This window comes from Micromesistius poutassou (genome assembly GCF_964030765.1).
Source record: "Micromesistius poutassou genome assembly, chromosome: 7".
Classification (NCBI taxonomy): domain Eukaryota; kingdom Metazoa; phylum Chordata; class Actinopteri; order Gadiformes; family Gadidae; genus Micromesistius; species Micromesistius poutassou.
In genome coordinates this window covers 3,314,948-3,331,074 of record NC_140277.1, presented here as the reverse complement: position 1 = coordinate 3,331,074, position 16,127 = coordinate 3,314,948, and the positions used below count along the sequence as shown (strand labels likewise).

General features: G+C 46.8%; 1 protein-coding gene across 3 annotated transcripts in view; it reads left to right on the top strand.

The window, feature by feature from the left end:
* LOC311350035 (signal-induced proliferation-associated 1-like protein 2) overlaps positions 1-3,018 on the top strand; it is an 86,526-nt gene extending 83,508 nt beyond the window's left edge. For all 3 annotated transcript variants that reach the window (XM_084470072.1, XM_084470071.1, XM_084470070.1), the window contains 3 exons: positions 511-628; positions 1,592-1,673; positions 2,559-3,018. In XM_084470072.1, coding sequence (XP_084326198.1) covers positions 511-628; positions 1,592-1,673; positions 2,559-2,705 — 347 coding nt within the window. In that variant the 3' untranslated portion in view covers positions 2,706-3,018. The remainder of the gene's footprint in view (positions 1-510; positions 629-1,591; positions 1,674-2,558) is intronic.
* The last annotated feature ends 13,109 nt before the right edge of the window (positions 3,019-16,127 follow it).

Genomic DNA, 16,127 nt, shown 5'->3' with positions numbered 1-16,127 from the left:
ACACACACCGAGGGGCGGGGGGGGGGGGGGGCGGGGGGGGGAGGGGGGGTCTGGGAGGGACCCCCTGGGAATGCCCCTCCTCCCTTAGTCTCCAGGATGTCCCTTTGGTTTCGTTACCCCCTGTTTTGTGTTCTCTGGTCGTGGATCACAGTGGACAACAAAAGGGGGGTACCCATCCATCTCCCCTTGGTTAGAGAGCACCCCCACCCCCACTCTGGCCCATGCGCCATGCACCACGCCTGACGCATTGCCCGGTTAAACAACACGCATTACCCAACTAACCAATTAACCACCATGCATCTCCCAATTAACCACCATGCATCGCCCAATTAACCACCATGCACCGTCCCAATTAACCAATCAACCACCATGCATTGCCCTTCTCTTCCTTTAGCTGCATGCCGTTGATCGTCAATAGAGGACCTGTTTAAGTTGTGTTCTGCATCACGGGGGGCGGAGCTAAAGGCAGCCAGTGTGTTAACCCCGCCCCCCTCCCCTGTGCTCCTGCAGACCAGCGCGTGGCATCCTTCTGCACCATGACGGACATGCAGCGGGCCGAGGCACTCCACATCTCCAGGGAGCTGAAGAGGCGGGTCGCCGCGGCCGAGGGGGCGGCGCTGGAGGCGGGGTTAGTGACTGTGTCATGTGACCTGACACTCTTGCTGTTTGTGTGTGTGTGTGTGTGTGTGTGTGTGTGTGTGTGTGTCTTTTATCCAACGTGCCACTGATCAGATGAATTGTATGTGTGTATGTGTGTGTGGCTGTGTGTGTGTGTGTGTCTTTGTGAGTTTCAGTATATATACATATATATATATACATTTATATGTACATATATGTATAGGCCTATATACATATATATATATATACATAAGAATGTATGCATACATGTATTTATTTGTACTGTATATATATGTACATATATATGTATATATATATATGTGTGTGTATGTGTAGGTGTGTGTGTATATATATGTATATATGTGTGTGTGTATATATATATATTTACCTTGTTTGTAAAAAAAAAAAAATCAGTGTATCACAACAATGTTGGTGTATGAATCTTTGTAGTACCATGAAAAGAGCTTTGTATAAAACGTAGTATTATTACTCATGCAGCGCCTGCAGCTCTCTACACAGAACATGCACTGGGCACGCTGGTTGGAAAAGGCTTTTGGAAGTGTTGGAGAGCATAAGTGTCAGTGGTGCTGTAACTGTATTTCCGTTACCAACGCTGTGGTGAGGGTTCATTTAGGACAAAGTAGGAGAAGGAAGCCAGCCATGAAAATGTCCTCAAAACAAGGGCGTCATCCAGCAGAACCTGACGCATTGGAATGTATTTATATCACAGCACAGAGGTTGTCAGTGATAGGTGCTTCTCATTTGCCCTTTCTAGTTATTCAAAAACTTTCCTAATGCTGCAGTTTAATGTCGTTCACTTTTATGAACAGCCCTAACTAAAATACTGTACTGTATGTGTATGTGTGTTTGCCTCCGTGCGTGTATGTGTGTGTGTGTGTGTGTGTGTGTGTATACCTGTATGTGTGTGCATGTGTGTCTGTGCGTGCGTGCCTATGTGTGTGTGCGTGCTCAGGATCGGCGCCCCCTCCACGCTGACCGGTAAAGTGAACCAGCTGGAGGTGATCCTCAGACAACTGCAGTACGACCTTCGAAAGGTAGGTCCACGGAACAAAGAGCCGGCCCCTTTCAGCGCCCCTCTGTACAGCGCCTCTCTTAATGATCCTATGTATTTAGTGTGGATTGAGAAGGCGCTTGTCATCGCCGCCCAGTCTCCCTTTTGTCTCCGTTTCTTTCTTTCTTTTTCCCCTATTGTGCCGGGAATGACATGCTAATTGCTAAGTGGTCCATATTGTGTGTTTCTGTGTCGCGCAGTTCAGAAACAGCCAGTGAGTGATGGCTGGCCTGAGGTCTTTGAATTTCCACCATGTTCCCTTAATTTAATAACCTGCTTCCCTTTCCATGTTCTGTGCCGAACAAACATTTCTCTCGTGTCCATGCTAATGTGCTTAAAGAGGAGTGAGGGGGAAAGAGGGGGAAAGCAGGTTTAGCATAACTACCCAGCCATGCTAATTTCTACCATTTAAGCCCCCGGAGTATGAATGGAGGATGTGAATGAAGTGGCTTTTATCAACGCGTCGTCAATCTTCATTTGTGGAAGCTTCCTGGTCCAGGGTTAACGGTGCTCTCTCTCTCCCTCTCTCTCGCTCTGATTATGTGTGTGTGTGTGTGTGTGTCTCTACTTCTGTCTGTCTATACCTGTGTGTCTCTACCTGTGTGTGTGTGTGTGTGTGTGTGTCTGTATTTCTACCTGTGTGTGCCTACCTGTGTGTGTGTGTGTGTGTGTGTGTGTGTCTCTACTGCTGTCTGTCTATACCTGTGTGTCTCTACCTGTGTGTGTGTGTGTGTGTGTCTGTATTTCTACCTGTGTGTGCCTACCTGTGTGTGTGTGTGTGTGTGTGTGTGTGTGTGTGTGTGTCTCTACCTGTGTGTGTGTGTGTGTCTCTACCTGTGTGTGTGTGTCTCTCTGCGCGTGTGACCAGGAGAAGGAGGATAAGGCCATGCTCCAGGAGGAGGTGCAGCACCTCCGTCAGGACAACATGCGTCTGCAGGAGGAGAGCCTGACCGCCGCCGCCCAGCTCAGGAAGTTCACAGAGTGGTTCTTCCACTCCATCGACAAGAAGCCCTGAGGGGGCGGGCGAAAGAGACAGAGAAAGAGAGAGAGCCGTGATGCGTGTGTGTGTGTGTGTGTGTGTGTGTGCGTGTGTGTATAAAAAAAAAGCGGTTGGGAAAAAAGGACGACTCCTTAGACATTTCTTCTAGCCTAGACTTCTGAGCTCTGAGCGAGACTCTCTCTCCATTGTGGAGAGGCCAAGAGGAACCCGACGCTCAGAACCTTTGAACCACTCCCTCCCCCTGACCCGCGGCCCTCGTAGCTGAGCCGACCCACCGCAACCCACTTGAAAGTTGTAGCCCGTCTGTGCGGTGAGGGGCGGTGAGGGGGGGGGGTACTGAGCCCCATCGCCTCCCCACCCCCCCAACCCCAACAACTCAACCCCACCCTCCTCACTCTCTCTTCTGTCTACGTAGCGGAGGAGTCTCGGAGACCAGCAGTTTATGGACCACGTGATAAAAAGTGACTGGATTGAAGCGAGACTCTGGTTGAAGACGGATGCTCTCCCAGCAGGGGGAGGGGGTGGAGTTGGGGGGGGGGGGGGGGTGAAGAGGGGGGGTTGGAGGCGGGGGGGCGTAGTAGACCCCCAAGGCCCCAGCCGGATCCTCGGGATGTCCTTGCAGTAGTGGAATGTAAAGCCTTAGATCTCGTTTACTCTAGCAGCCTATGTATCATCTACCTTCTTCACTAAGTCGGCCTACTGTCTCGTACCGCACTGTACTGCTGCGCTCCATCGGGTCGGGACGGAACAGATCACACCGGATCGGACGGTAAGGGATTAGACCGGACCGGACCAGATCAGACCGGAGCGGACTGTAATGGATTAGACCGGACCGGATCAGACCGGATCAGACTGTAATGGATAAGACCGGACCTGACCAGATCAGAATGGATCGGACTGTAATGGAATCGACCGGTAGACCGGACCAGACCGGATCAGGTCAGGCTGGATTCGGATCAGCATAGACCGGACCAGAGCGGGTTGGAAAGACTGGATCAGATCAGGCTGGATCAGACTGGACTGTACTGCACATACTCAACTGTCATTCAACTGTCAACTACAGTGGAGTCCGGGGGGCGGGGCCTCTCTCCACTGGGGATGGATGGACGGAGAGAGAGAGAGAGAGAGGGGGACACAGACAGAGAGACATAGAGAGACATGGAGAGAGAGGAGGAGGGGTGGAAGGAGTTAAAGGGAGGATGAAGACATGAAAGAATGGAAGGAGGGGGGGATGAGGGAAAATGTTATGGATGTAATCAAGTGGTGCTTACTCTGTCCCCTCAGTGTGGGATCCACATGGGGCAGACTGGGAAAGTACTTTGAGGGTAACGGTGGGGGGAGGGCGGGGAGCTGGAAATGAATGTAGCTTAACCAAGACCTATATTTTGTTGGACGTCCTGGTTCAAAGTACCTAAAGTCACAAAGATTTAGAGACTCGACAGTTCTCTAACTCTAAGCGCTTTTTTTCTCTTTTCTTTTCCTTCCCCCCTCCAAGCTCTGCTTTTGTGTTGCAACGTGGGGGTCACGCGGCGGCCATTTTGGTGTTTTTCAAAAGGTGCTTCCCCCCCCCTCCCCGGGAGCATTGTCTGTTAGTAGTTTGGGTTCAGTGTCACAATGTCCTATCAATAAAGATGTTGTCGTAACAAAAACTGTGTTTAGGAAAATATTAAATTAGCACAATTGTGAAGATTCCTGTCAACAAGCGGTTGTTTTTGATGAGGCGGGAAGCGACGGTGCCTGGAAATAAGGATGTAAATGGATTCTTTCCCTCTTGATTTTACCTGTTTTTCTCAAACACATGCCTTGTCTGTGGCTCACTGATGTAATACAAATCTGGGGGTGTGTGTGTGTCTGCGTGCTTGGGTGTGTGAGAGCAAGTATGTGAGTGCCCGTGTATGTGCACGTGTGTGTGTGTGTGTGTGTGTGTGTGTGTGTGTGTTTGCGTGTGTGCGTGCCTGTGTGTGCGTGTGTGTGTATCCACGAGTGTGTGTTAATTTCCACCGCTTAGTCGATGTAGTCGATCCTAGAGCATTAGCGTATGGGCCAGTGGACCACACCTACAATGCCAAATGTGTTTATTTCTGTACAGATCTGCCACACAAGTGTCTTGTATTTAACACCATTATTTAAGCTTATTTAACCTAAAGTTGTTTATTTTATTATGGTTTTTTTTGATTGGTTGGGTTGATTTTTTTTTTTTTGGGGGGGGGGCGGGGGGGTCTTTGTGTGCACTATGACGAGAGGAAAAAGAGAAGCTCTGTTCATGTTGTAAAGTCTAGCTTGTCAGGGCGAATACTGTATATTTAAGGACATAAAAACTGTATATTTAAGGATATAAATACTGATTCATTTTGGAGATTCCACCATTTGTATGCTGCTAGAATACAGTTTGCTGGTTTGTATGCTTTTCAGAAAATGGTCTCTCTCGGTGACGTGTTTCAGTTGGACGGACCTCCGGTCGCTGGCGGTAAAGGGATGGGGCGTGTTTTGTTTTGGTTTTAATTTTTTTAAATAAATGTAGTTATAAAATAAATACAAAGTGTGTTACTTCTTGACTCTTGAAGAATATATATATATGAATTTCATCAACTCGTGTTTGTGATATATTCTTATTCTCTGTATTGGAAATAACCATGGGATACCTAGTGCACTGTTATATGACTTGTTTCCATAGTTACATCCAGAGCTCATATGAGAACTGTTACCTCACAGGTAGAAATAACCAGAAAATAGAAATGTATATTTACCAAGCATTAAAGGAAAGTCTCTGAAAGTCTCTGACCCATAATGGAGACATAAATATAGAAATATTCAATGTTCAGAGGGAAAATGTCCCTTTGAAATCAAGACTATTATAAGTAGTCTACATGTGCCATAAAAGTAATCAAAGTAGATTTTAAATTATATAAGTTATATTTATTTGAAAACTTTAAGTTTGCTTCTCACAACACCAGGGTTTATTACGTTTCTGTGTGTTCATAAGAACACAATGTCCTCAGAAAGCTTCTTGGGTCTGCACCTGAAAAGTAGCCTACAATGTTATTGGCATATTTACATTGTCCTTGGTTAAAGTCCTTCATGTTTTTAAAACGGCTTTAGGGAATTCCTGCATGGATCCCTGATGTTGCATCTTGTTCAGAACAGATGCCCGGACTCCTGGGAACAACGTCCTCAAAGCATAGTGGTTGCTGCTCGGGACGCGATTTCCTCAGAGTCTGAGCTCGGACTAAACGACAGATGTTGCTTCCTCTCTGCGGTGTGAGGGGTGATGGAAGAAGCCATGCATAATTAACTGTAGGCCCTTTTTCCTTTGGATGCAGAAAAACAATTCAATTTGTTTGCTAACTCTTACAAAAGCCATCGGCACAGCTGGTGGAGTGCGGTCCAATCTAGCCCGGCCTGCAGGGATGGCTGGGTAAGCTGTGTTGTTTGATAGATCGAGGTTGGCATGGGAACAGCGTTATGAATATCCACAGATCTGTTTTCCTTTTTTTCTCTAAGACTCACCTGTCGGGGAGTTGGTGTACAGCCGAGAGTGATTAACTCATTCAAAAACAAATGTCAGCTACTTCCACGTGGCTGATTGGAGATTTAGTCAATTATAATTGTGTTTACATGAACATGAATAGATCAAAAACAATGTAAGCTGAGATGATTGGTATTTGCTGTTTACATTACTTTGCAGTAAACCTGTTTATTGATATCTACTGCTTGTATATATGAACACATAAGGAAGTGGTGAAAACAAACTAACGAATTAAACCTGAGAAATGTTGCTCCTTAATCTATGGGACTTGGATTTGTGCACGTGCTGGCATGTGACCACGGCCTAGTGGACTGAAACGAGGCCATCCATGTGTGTCCAGCTCCCTTCCCTCCCTTCAACAGCAGTGGAAAAGACTACCTTCGTCTGTTGGTAGCCTTGCAATCCCAGACAATCATATTCTATTTTGCAGTATTTCTTTTTTGGTCTTGAATAACATATGATTATAATAATTATAATCACAACACGAATAAGCAGACGCATCTAACCTAACCTAACTTCCTTTGGTCTTCTGTATATCCTCCTCAGACCACCCCCTTGTCTTCCCATCTCTCCCTGTCTCCATCAATGCCTCTCTATGTCTCTCTGTCTGCGTCCCTCTCTCTCTCTCTCCGTCCCTGTATAACAGACCTACTTCAGTCTGATTTGAATGCGCCCAGAGACGAGTTCATTGGCTCGCCTGCGTTCCTCCTCACGCCAGAGCCTTCGCCGTCCACCAACATGTTCTGAGCAGTGATCTGAACGCGCTCAGTGCGGGCGCCAGCAGCAGCCAGCAGCCAGTAGTGGGGGACGGATGGAGCTGTTTCACCCCAGCGCCAGGACAGCAGATGGGAGGGTCCACTCTCACTGGGGGGGGGGAACACACTACAGAGCTGTCTGTTATCACAGAGAGAATGATACAGTTTACAGAATACTGACCAGTGACTAAAACGACAGACACCGCAAAATGTCTGTGAACAATCTGCGGTTAATGCCTCAGTGTTTAGAGATTAATTGAATAACTAATTTATTCATCGCCCGAGATTCACAGGGCCGATCCGATGTCATTCAACTATAAAGTGGCACTGGAATTGTTTTTGTGATATTACAGATAAATGTGCTGACCACTGTTACTGTCAGATCTCGGCCCTTACAGAAGACAAGCCCGGGGCAGATGCTGTGACTGCCTATAGTATGGTCCTCTGTCCACCATATTGATTTCTATCATATCTGATCTAGAGACAGAGTTGACAGGGTTGAAACCGGTTCAACTGGTTTGAGGACCAGAGCATTCCGTTCTGCAGAGAGAAACAGAACGTGAACTTAAGGGTTCTTAGTACACTTCAATCTTCGTTACTGTAGCATACTTTTCATGATTAAGAAGCAATTAGAAGAATTATAAAAGTATACTTAATGTGCGTCTTTTTGACCAACGGAGAGTTGGTGGAGAGGTGGGAGGGGAGGAGGGAAGGAGGGAGGGGAGAGATCCAAGAGAGATCCACGTCCCAATAACTGGGGTGGACAAATAATGGGTAATTCATCAGATGTAATATAATGTGACGGAGAGCCAGTTGTCCAGACCTCCCCAGCCCCGTGCCAGATGCTCCCCTGCTGTGGTGCCACCTCAGCCAGGATCACGTTACCCCCAGTAGGGTGTCTGGGTGCTCCAGCTGCCACCGCACAGATTAGGCTGTGTGTGTGTGTGTGTGTGGTGTAGAGGTTTGTGTGTGTGTGTGTGTGTGTGTGTGTGTGTAGAGGTTGCTGTGTGTGTGTGTGTGTGTGTGTGTGTGTGTGTGTGTGTGTGTGTGTGTGTGTGTGTGTGTGTGTGTGTGTGTGTGTATGAGTGTGTATGTATGTGTATGAGTGTGTATGAGTGTGTATGAGTGTGTATGAGTGTGTGTGTGTGTGTGTGTGTGTGTGTGGGAGAGTGAGTGGGTGTCCTTATTCCTGTGCATTTCTGATTACTGGTATTTTATCTACCCATATAATTTATAGATTTGATATTGGTTCCAGGATCAGTTTAGCCACAACATTTTCAAAGCGATTGACTTCTTAATGAGGGCAATTCATCCCTCAGTAAAATATCCAATATTAACATTTTTTCTCGTCTAAAATGTTTCTTGAGAATGTATTCTTTGTGTTGACACACAGTGCATCATTTCCCGGCAGTGTTGTGATTGTTATTTGCCCTGCCACTCTCCCGTTGGATATTTCTGGTAGGATGTTTTCACCCTTCATTTACCCAGAATGAACCTGAAGTATACGGGCGTATATGTTGCACTATGTGTAGACGGCCGGTGAGGATATCACCTGTGACGACGCGCTGGAAGTCAATTTGCTGCAGAAGTCTCCCGCGGCCGCTGAGTGTGACAGCGGGATTAGCTGTGGCTCTCTGGCGCGATGCATCTGCCAGGTCCATCTCTTGGCTGCCGGGGCTTTGAGATTCCCTCAGCCTCACTAGGGAGCGACACCTGCCATTCACACACACACACACACACACACACACACACACACACTGTTCAACACACACACACACACACACACACACACACACACACACTGTTCAACACACACACACACACACACACACACACACACACACTGTTCAACACACACACACACACACACACACACTGTTCAACACACACACACACACACACACACACACACACACACACACACTGTTCAACACACACACCTTTCAACACACACACACCGTTCAACACACACACACCGTTCAACACACACACCGTTCAACACACACACTGTTCAATACACACGCACCATTCAACACACACACACACACACACACACACCGCTCAACACACACACACACACACACACACACACACACACGCACACACACACACCGTTCAACACACACACCTGGAGAGGAAGAGGAGCAGGAGGGGAGAGGACAGGGGAGGAGAGGAAAGAAGATGGAGAGGGGAGAAGTCAAGACTGTCAAAGATGCTTATGGTTGGTTGATGCACTTATAAGCGTTAACTTACAATTGACTAATCACTTACTAATACTGTTGTAAACCCTAGCCCTAATGCTCACCTTACCCCCTATGCTAATGCATTAACTAACGTTAATGAATGGTTAATGAATGCACCGGTATTGTAAAGTGTGAGCAGAAAACCAGACAAAACCTGTCGAAAACCTCTCAATGTGATCCCAGGGAGACAGATGATGCAACGATGGCACGCCATCCGTAATATCCCAGTGCCAGACGGGACACAGACACACACTCAGATGACAACACAGAGACAGGAGACAGGAGACAGAGAGGAGGGAGGGGGGGGAGGGGGGGGAGGGGGGGAGGAGGAGCAACACCAACACCGGGAGAGAGGAGAAACACTGGGGGAGAGAGGAGAAACACGGCGGAGGGGGGAAGGGGGCGGGGAGGCCCAACCCTGCTGAGTTTATCTCCCCTGGCCACCATGCCCTTGTCCGCTGTCCTTTAGCAACGATTGAGAGATCAGCTCGCCTATTGATTCTCCATCGGCTGCTGCCACCCCAACACCGCCCTCCCTCCCTCCCTCCCTCCCTCCTTACCCTCCCCTCCCTCCCTCCTTCCCTCCCCCTCCCTCCCTTCCTCCCCATCTGCCCTCCCTCCCTCCCTCCCCTCCCTCCCTCCCTCCCTCCTTACCCTCCCCTCCCCTCCCTCTCCCCCCTTGGGGAGCCGTTAGAGGGACGGATGGAGGAGGAGGTATAGGCAGGCTAAGTCAACAGTGGTGAGTGATCCAGAGCACGAGGAAAGAGAGAGGAAAGATATTGATTATGCAAAGCGGAGTTTCGTCTGGGCGGGCCGATGGAGCTGAGCGGAGAGTTGTTTGAGAAAAGGGTCATGGGAATATTGATGAAGGGGTGGGGTAGTTGTGTGCGTGTGTGGTGGGGGGGGGGGGGCGGGTTGCAGCATTGACTAACAATGACCTCCACCGATCCCTTCATCAGCAATAAAAGCTTAACTGGATCTCGGATCGATTATGTGTGGAAAAGCCAGCAAGGAGGAGACCTGGAAAGGTCAAACGCCTGCTGGTTTTACTGGACTGGCGGTCGGGATCTGGCACCCTTAAGAAGGAATTGTGCTGAACTTGATTGACCGGCATTCCAGTCCTAATAGGGGCTGCTTACCAGCAGATATACCCTCACCAAGAGTGGGGGGGGGGCAGCAGGGGCAAGTGGGGGCCCTGGCATGGCTTAAATTAAAAAATGCTAATTAAAGAAATGGTATATATTTAAAAAGTTTATTTCTTTAAAAAGATTAAATTAAGGGCCCACAGCCATATTGGTTTGTGGGTCCGGCTTTGCAGAACCCCTGATATAAAATCAATCAATCAATAACGCCCTGATGTACAGTCTATTTCACGACTGCTTTTCAGTTGGCCAGGGACAGATCTATTAACCGTATTTAGTGTCGTCGATTCGTCATAGCGTAGCAAATATTATTTTGTTACAATTATTGTTGCTACAGCTACGCACTAAATATGTCTTTCCAGGTGAGCGGGATTGTCATTCCCACCTCAACCCCCACTGGGGGCCCTTGGGGGGCCCACAGACCCCAAGCCTCGGGGCCTGCCTTGGCTCTCTGTGGCCCTGGTCCCCGTTATGTGTAACTATCAGCAGTTATAAATCTGCCTGATACATATCTCAATACTCCTGCTTTTATAAGGACAGACAGCAATATATTGTGTGCAACGTGAGACTATTAAACATAAGCTGTAGTGGTTATATATTATAGATCAATAAAGTGTAGTATAGATCAGTATTACCGTGTTTAGTGCAGCGGTTCCTTTTTTGACTTGATGGGTTTTTTTTTAGGTTTCTTGGATATATTTAGAAAACGTTAACATATTTTGTAAACCAAACTAGTCACACACACACACACACACACACACACACACACACACACACACACACACACACACACACAAACACACACACACACACACACACACAAACACACACCCACACACAAACACACACACACAGCGAAATGTTTGCACGTCTGTAAGCGTTTACACGTGTCCACGTTCTCCATGTATTTCTTTGTCTCTGTGATTTGCACATGGCGGCGTCAGATAGCTCCCTGATGTGTGTTTATCCGCGCGTCTGTTTCGGCTCCCAGCGTCCTCACGCTCCTCTGTTCTGCCCCTCTCTGTTTACGCTCAAACGGAACAAGGAATCTGTGTTTGTAATCCCCCCCCCGTCCCCCAGCCCCCCAGCTATACTCTTCCCTCTGTCGGTCTGTTGTTGGGCTCGGTCTGCCAGATGTCAGCCTTCACACTGCTACAGCAGGCCTGGACGATGTGCACGGTGTGATCATCTATAGACGCCGTGCCTAAGCAGGCTGCTCCCCGACCGTTGGAATAATAGATAGAAACCGAAGCACTGAGTGAGAGTTTGTACGGTTTATAGTGTATTTCTCCCTTTGATTGGCCGTGAAATACAGCAGTAAAAAGAAAATGCCGGTAAATTCCAGACCAGCAGAAGAAAGCATAGGTCTATCATATTTTCGTTGCTGGTGGTTCTATAAAGTCTGTATTTTAGAAAGTGTTGTTGGCTATAATTTGCATAGAAAGCGTTGGAAATGCGTTGATGTGGATGTTTGTACTTACCTGAGATTGCCTTTAATACTGTGTTTCCGGTTGTGTTTAGCCACTTTGTGACTGGCTGCCTTGACCACTTTATGAAAGTGGCTCCAAAGTGTTAGCTGTGGATAGTTACTTTATTAAGGCTGGCCACACAATCTGTGTTGTTCTATGGTATTGTGGTCCAACTAATAGCAGTCCAACGAAACGGGTAATGCTTCATATGTCTACATGTATTATATTTGTTGAACATAATTTAAATATAGCAAAAATAATCATTGTAATTACACTCTATGCACTATTTCATCACAGCGAGTAGTCTCAGCAGGAACTGGACACCTAACCCTATAGTGATATTTTCATTGTTCTCACAATGCTCAACCAATTTAGCATCACAGGACCACCTTACAGCCACAAAGCTCATGTTCTGTAGATTCCAACAGTTTGAAGCAATTATTTTATAAGGTGTTATTTGACGTATAATGTATGACAGATTTGAAGTATTGACATTAACGATGGAGGTGAAGCACAACAGGTGTCCCGGCAGGAGGAACTCGATATGAAGGCGATGTTCCCCACAGAAAGACGGATGTTGGGTTGTTGTATAGGGTTTCATGCCGGACCTGCTGAGGCATTTGGTTTGGTGCCGTTCTAAACCCTCACTGTGTGAAGAATGAGGGATAATTACTATTAATTCCAAGGTTTATGTTTCTTGAGAATGGTTAAAATTAAAAATAAAATCGAATTTAGGTCCCAAAACATAATGAAATATTTTGGTGCAAATTCGTTTAAATTAAATTCATTCTGTTTTTATGTCCATTCCTTTGTTTTCTTTTAGAAGACGTTATCCTTGCAGAGGGATTTGAAGAAGATAAAAAAGAAGGCTGTCTGATCGTCAGCCTCATTATAATCACTTTCTAGGTTGAAGAAGAGCGCTGCATTGAACCATGTCTCTGGTCCACGTGTGTATTGTGTCTTGACCCTGAGGAAGCTCCCGGATGGAGATCCAGCAGACGCAGCATGAAGAGCTCTTCAGGGGATTGGAAGGCCAGAGGAGAGGCCATGTGAGGAAGGCCGGAGGAGAGGAGACTGCTGGGAAGAGGCCCTTCTTTGTTTGCTTTGTATTCTCAAACTCTTACCATCGCTGCGTCACGTACTCCACTTGAATGTGCACCCATCTTATCAAATAACTATATGTACTACTATACTATATGTACCCCACTTATAATATAGACCAGTTACATGTACACCCACTTAAATGTACTCTAGGGTTATCAAATAGAACTACCATTTGCCGTCTCTGCCCTTTTCAATTTTGCAACATCAACAAAAAGATCACATTCTGTCTATAAATGTGTTTTATACGTCTAATCCTCTTCGACAAACTAGATCTTCAACTGCCGTTAATGAGCCAAAACGACATCTCCTCCTAGGCCTCTAAAGCTGAGCTAATTAAAAGCTGTGGTGACATTTAATTGGCAGCGATAAGAAAACCCAGTTGACAAAGGCTACATGCCAGCGAGGGAGTCAAAACAAGTTGCTTTTCTAATTTGTTTATTTCTTTCCTCATCAATTGCTTCTTTTTAATTTGTGATTGATATCATTTTTTATTCAAATGTAAAAAAAACGTTTTGATTTAAAAAGTGAAACCGTGACACATTGACCTATAATCAAACCCGGGCGAAGCAGCAATCAAAGCCTTCGCCGTTTTCCGGTCCGAGGTAACACCTCCTTCTCCTCCGGGGACTTGGAGCGCTCGCAAGTGCAAGGCAGACTAGTGGTAGTAGGGCTGTGGACGGGAGTTACATCCTCCTTGCCGCCTCCCACGCTTCACACCGAACACACTCCAGATCTAATGAAGCACCATCTGGACAGGCTCACAGACCTGCAGTCCTGCTCTGCCCGGGCCGCAGCTCTCACAACATTCTCGTAATAACTGCCTTGTTCCAGTTAAATAAAAAGGGCAACATGTTGTTGTTTTTTGCACATTCTGGCACCGATCGCCAAGCTGAAAGAGTTGTTTTTTATGACATTCTCCACAAAAAGAAGAAACCTGTTTGTCTGCGGGGATGAGAACAACTGCATTATGTGTTTGGGAACACACGTTTATCACATGAATGGCTTTGAACAAAAGCCGAGGTGAAAGAGTTGTTTTTTTGTCACATTCTCCAAAAAAGGAGAAAAACAAATTTGTCTGCGGGGATGATAACAACTACAATATGTGGTCAGGGACTCGGGGACGTACATTTATCACACGGACCGCCAGGGGTGCCACCATTATGGCGGTGGCGTGTGAACCCTGGTCTCCTGGTGAAGCCGTCTCTATTCAGCACTGCTTCATAGAGAGAGAGATGCACGGCAGGGCAGGGTCAGTGGTGATGCCTGGCTGTAGGCTATTCCTAAGAGCGAGACGGGTCCCTGTACATGTGGGACGGTACAAAGCCACGAGAGAGCTGCTGCCGCTGCAGAGTCTGACACATTCAGCCGTGCTGATTCACAGTGAATGCACAAAGACATGGGAGACGGTAGAGGGACGTGAGCCATTGGAAAACATAAATAAAATGGTATACGAAAAATAGATTTAGGCATTCATCACAAAATAAAATCTCCAGAGCAACTCCAGCATCAAAAGCAATATTCTTATGATTCAGGTAACTAACTCAGGCTTCGGTCCTTTTGTTCCTTTTTCTAGGGTTTTATAAAGAGATGAAGAGAGAGGCAGAGAGAGGGAGGCAGAGAGAGAGAGAGAGAGAGAGAGAGAGAGAGAGAGAGAGAGAGAGGGAGAGCTGTCAACCTAGAAATGAGAGTTACATCACAGCAAATCACACTGAAAAGGTCTTCTTTTGTCAGCCCTGCTCACTGCCAGGGCTCAAAACACACTCCTATATGGAACCTCTCCTGCCGGGCTGTTTGTGTGTGTGTGTGTGTGTGTTTATGTGTGTGCATGCGCGTGTGTGTGTGTGTGTGCGCGTGTGTGTGTGTGTGTGCATATGCATGTGCATGCGTGTGGGTGTGCGCTTGTGTGCGTGCGTGCATGCGTGCGTGCGTGCGTGCGTGTGTGTGTGTGTCCGTGCGGGTGTGTGAGTGCTGCGTTTCCACGGCGACGGACAGAGGTGTGAGAGGTGCATGCTGTTCAGGTGGCTGTGTTACGAGGGTCCGCTGTGTGTGGCAGCTCTTTGTCTGCTGGTCGTTCAGAGAGCTTGAGCCAAACCATTCAACCCAGTACATACGGAGCTGAGCCTGCCCAGCAACCCCCACAAGGCCAGCGAAACAATCAGGGTAAACACTCTATCACCACGGCCGCCATCGTCTGTGTCCCTTTGAAAATCTAAAATGTGCCCAATTGTATGCAAATGTGTTGAAAACACGGTTCATTTATTAACATATTCCCTTTTTAATGTGTTTATTTGTTCATATATTCTCATCAAATCTAGTTCAATTAGTGTATAGCTTGATAAATATTAACCGCGTACAAAACAGTACAACGTCGTTGTAGTTACATCGTGTGGTATTAGTTTGACCAGCAGTGAAAGTGACATTGCAGTGTTCATCGCATTAAAGATCCTGTTTCATCATGTAATAATCATGGAGCACAGTGAAATTAGCCGACAAGCTTCCAGACTGTGCAACTTGTTCTTACCATGCTGGGAACCGACAGTTCATTTATCAGTTTATCTTAAAATAAGCCACTATGCCTGGATAATATCCCATTTGAAATGACTGGCCAAGCAGTGGCTGTAAATAATGACCTGCTTATTGTCTTTGGGTAAGAGTCTGCCACTGATTAAATGTAGTCATGGTTACAACAGTATTCATGACTCATTGGTTGGCGGCTGTCTTACAGCTCGTCTAAATCCTACAGCGCAGAGACCGTTTAACGAATTCTCCTGGCTTAATGTCACTGACGAGCAATGGGGTTACAGTTGATTAATCATATTTGGCCCATTACTCTAAATGCAATCTATGCAATGTATTAGGGTGGTAAGCATTACCTATACTGGGAGGATTCCGGTTTAAAAGCAGCTTGGGCTGATTAACGTTCTATCGTTCTGTCAATCTAATCTGTGCTTCTCGTTGGAGCTTTGGTGCGTTTTAAGCATCTGGGTAAAGGCTTGGGAATCAACCTGTATTAATCTGTTAGTGATCTGATTTAGACTGGGGTTCTATCCCTCTATCTCTTTCTCTCTCTCTCACTTGTCGCTTTCCCCCGATTCTCCCTCTTCTTTTCTCTATCTGTTTCATCTCGCTCCATCTGCAGTGAATTGCGCGCTGTCTGAGTATTGTCAACTGCTGTACACACGCCAGAAAACCAGATCA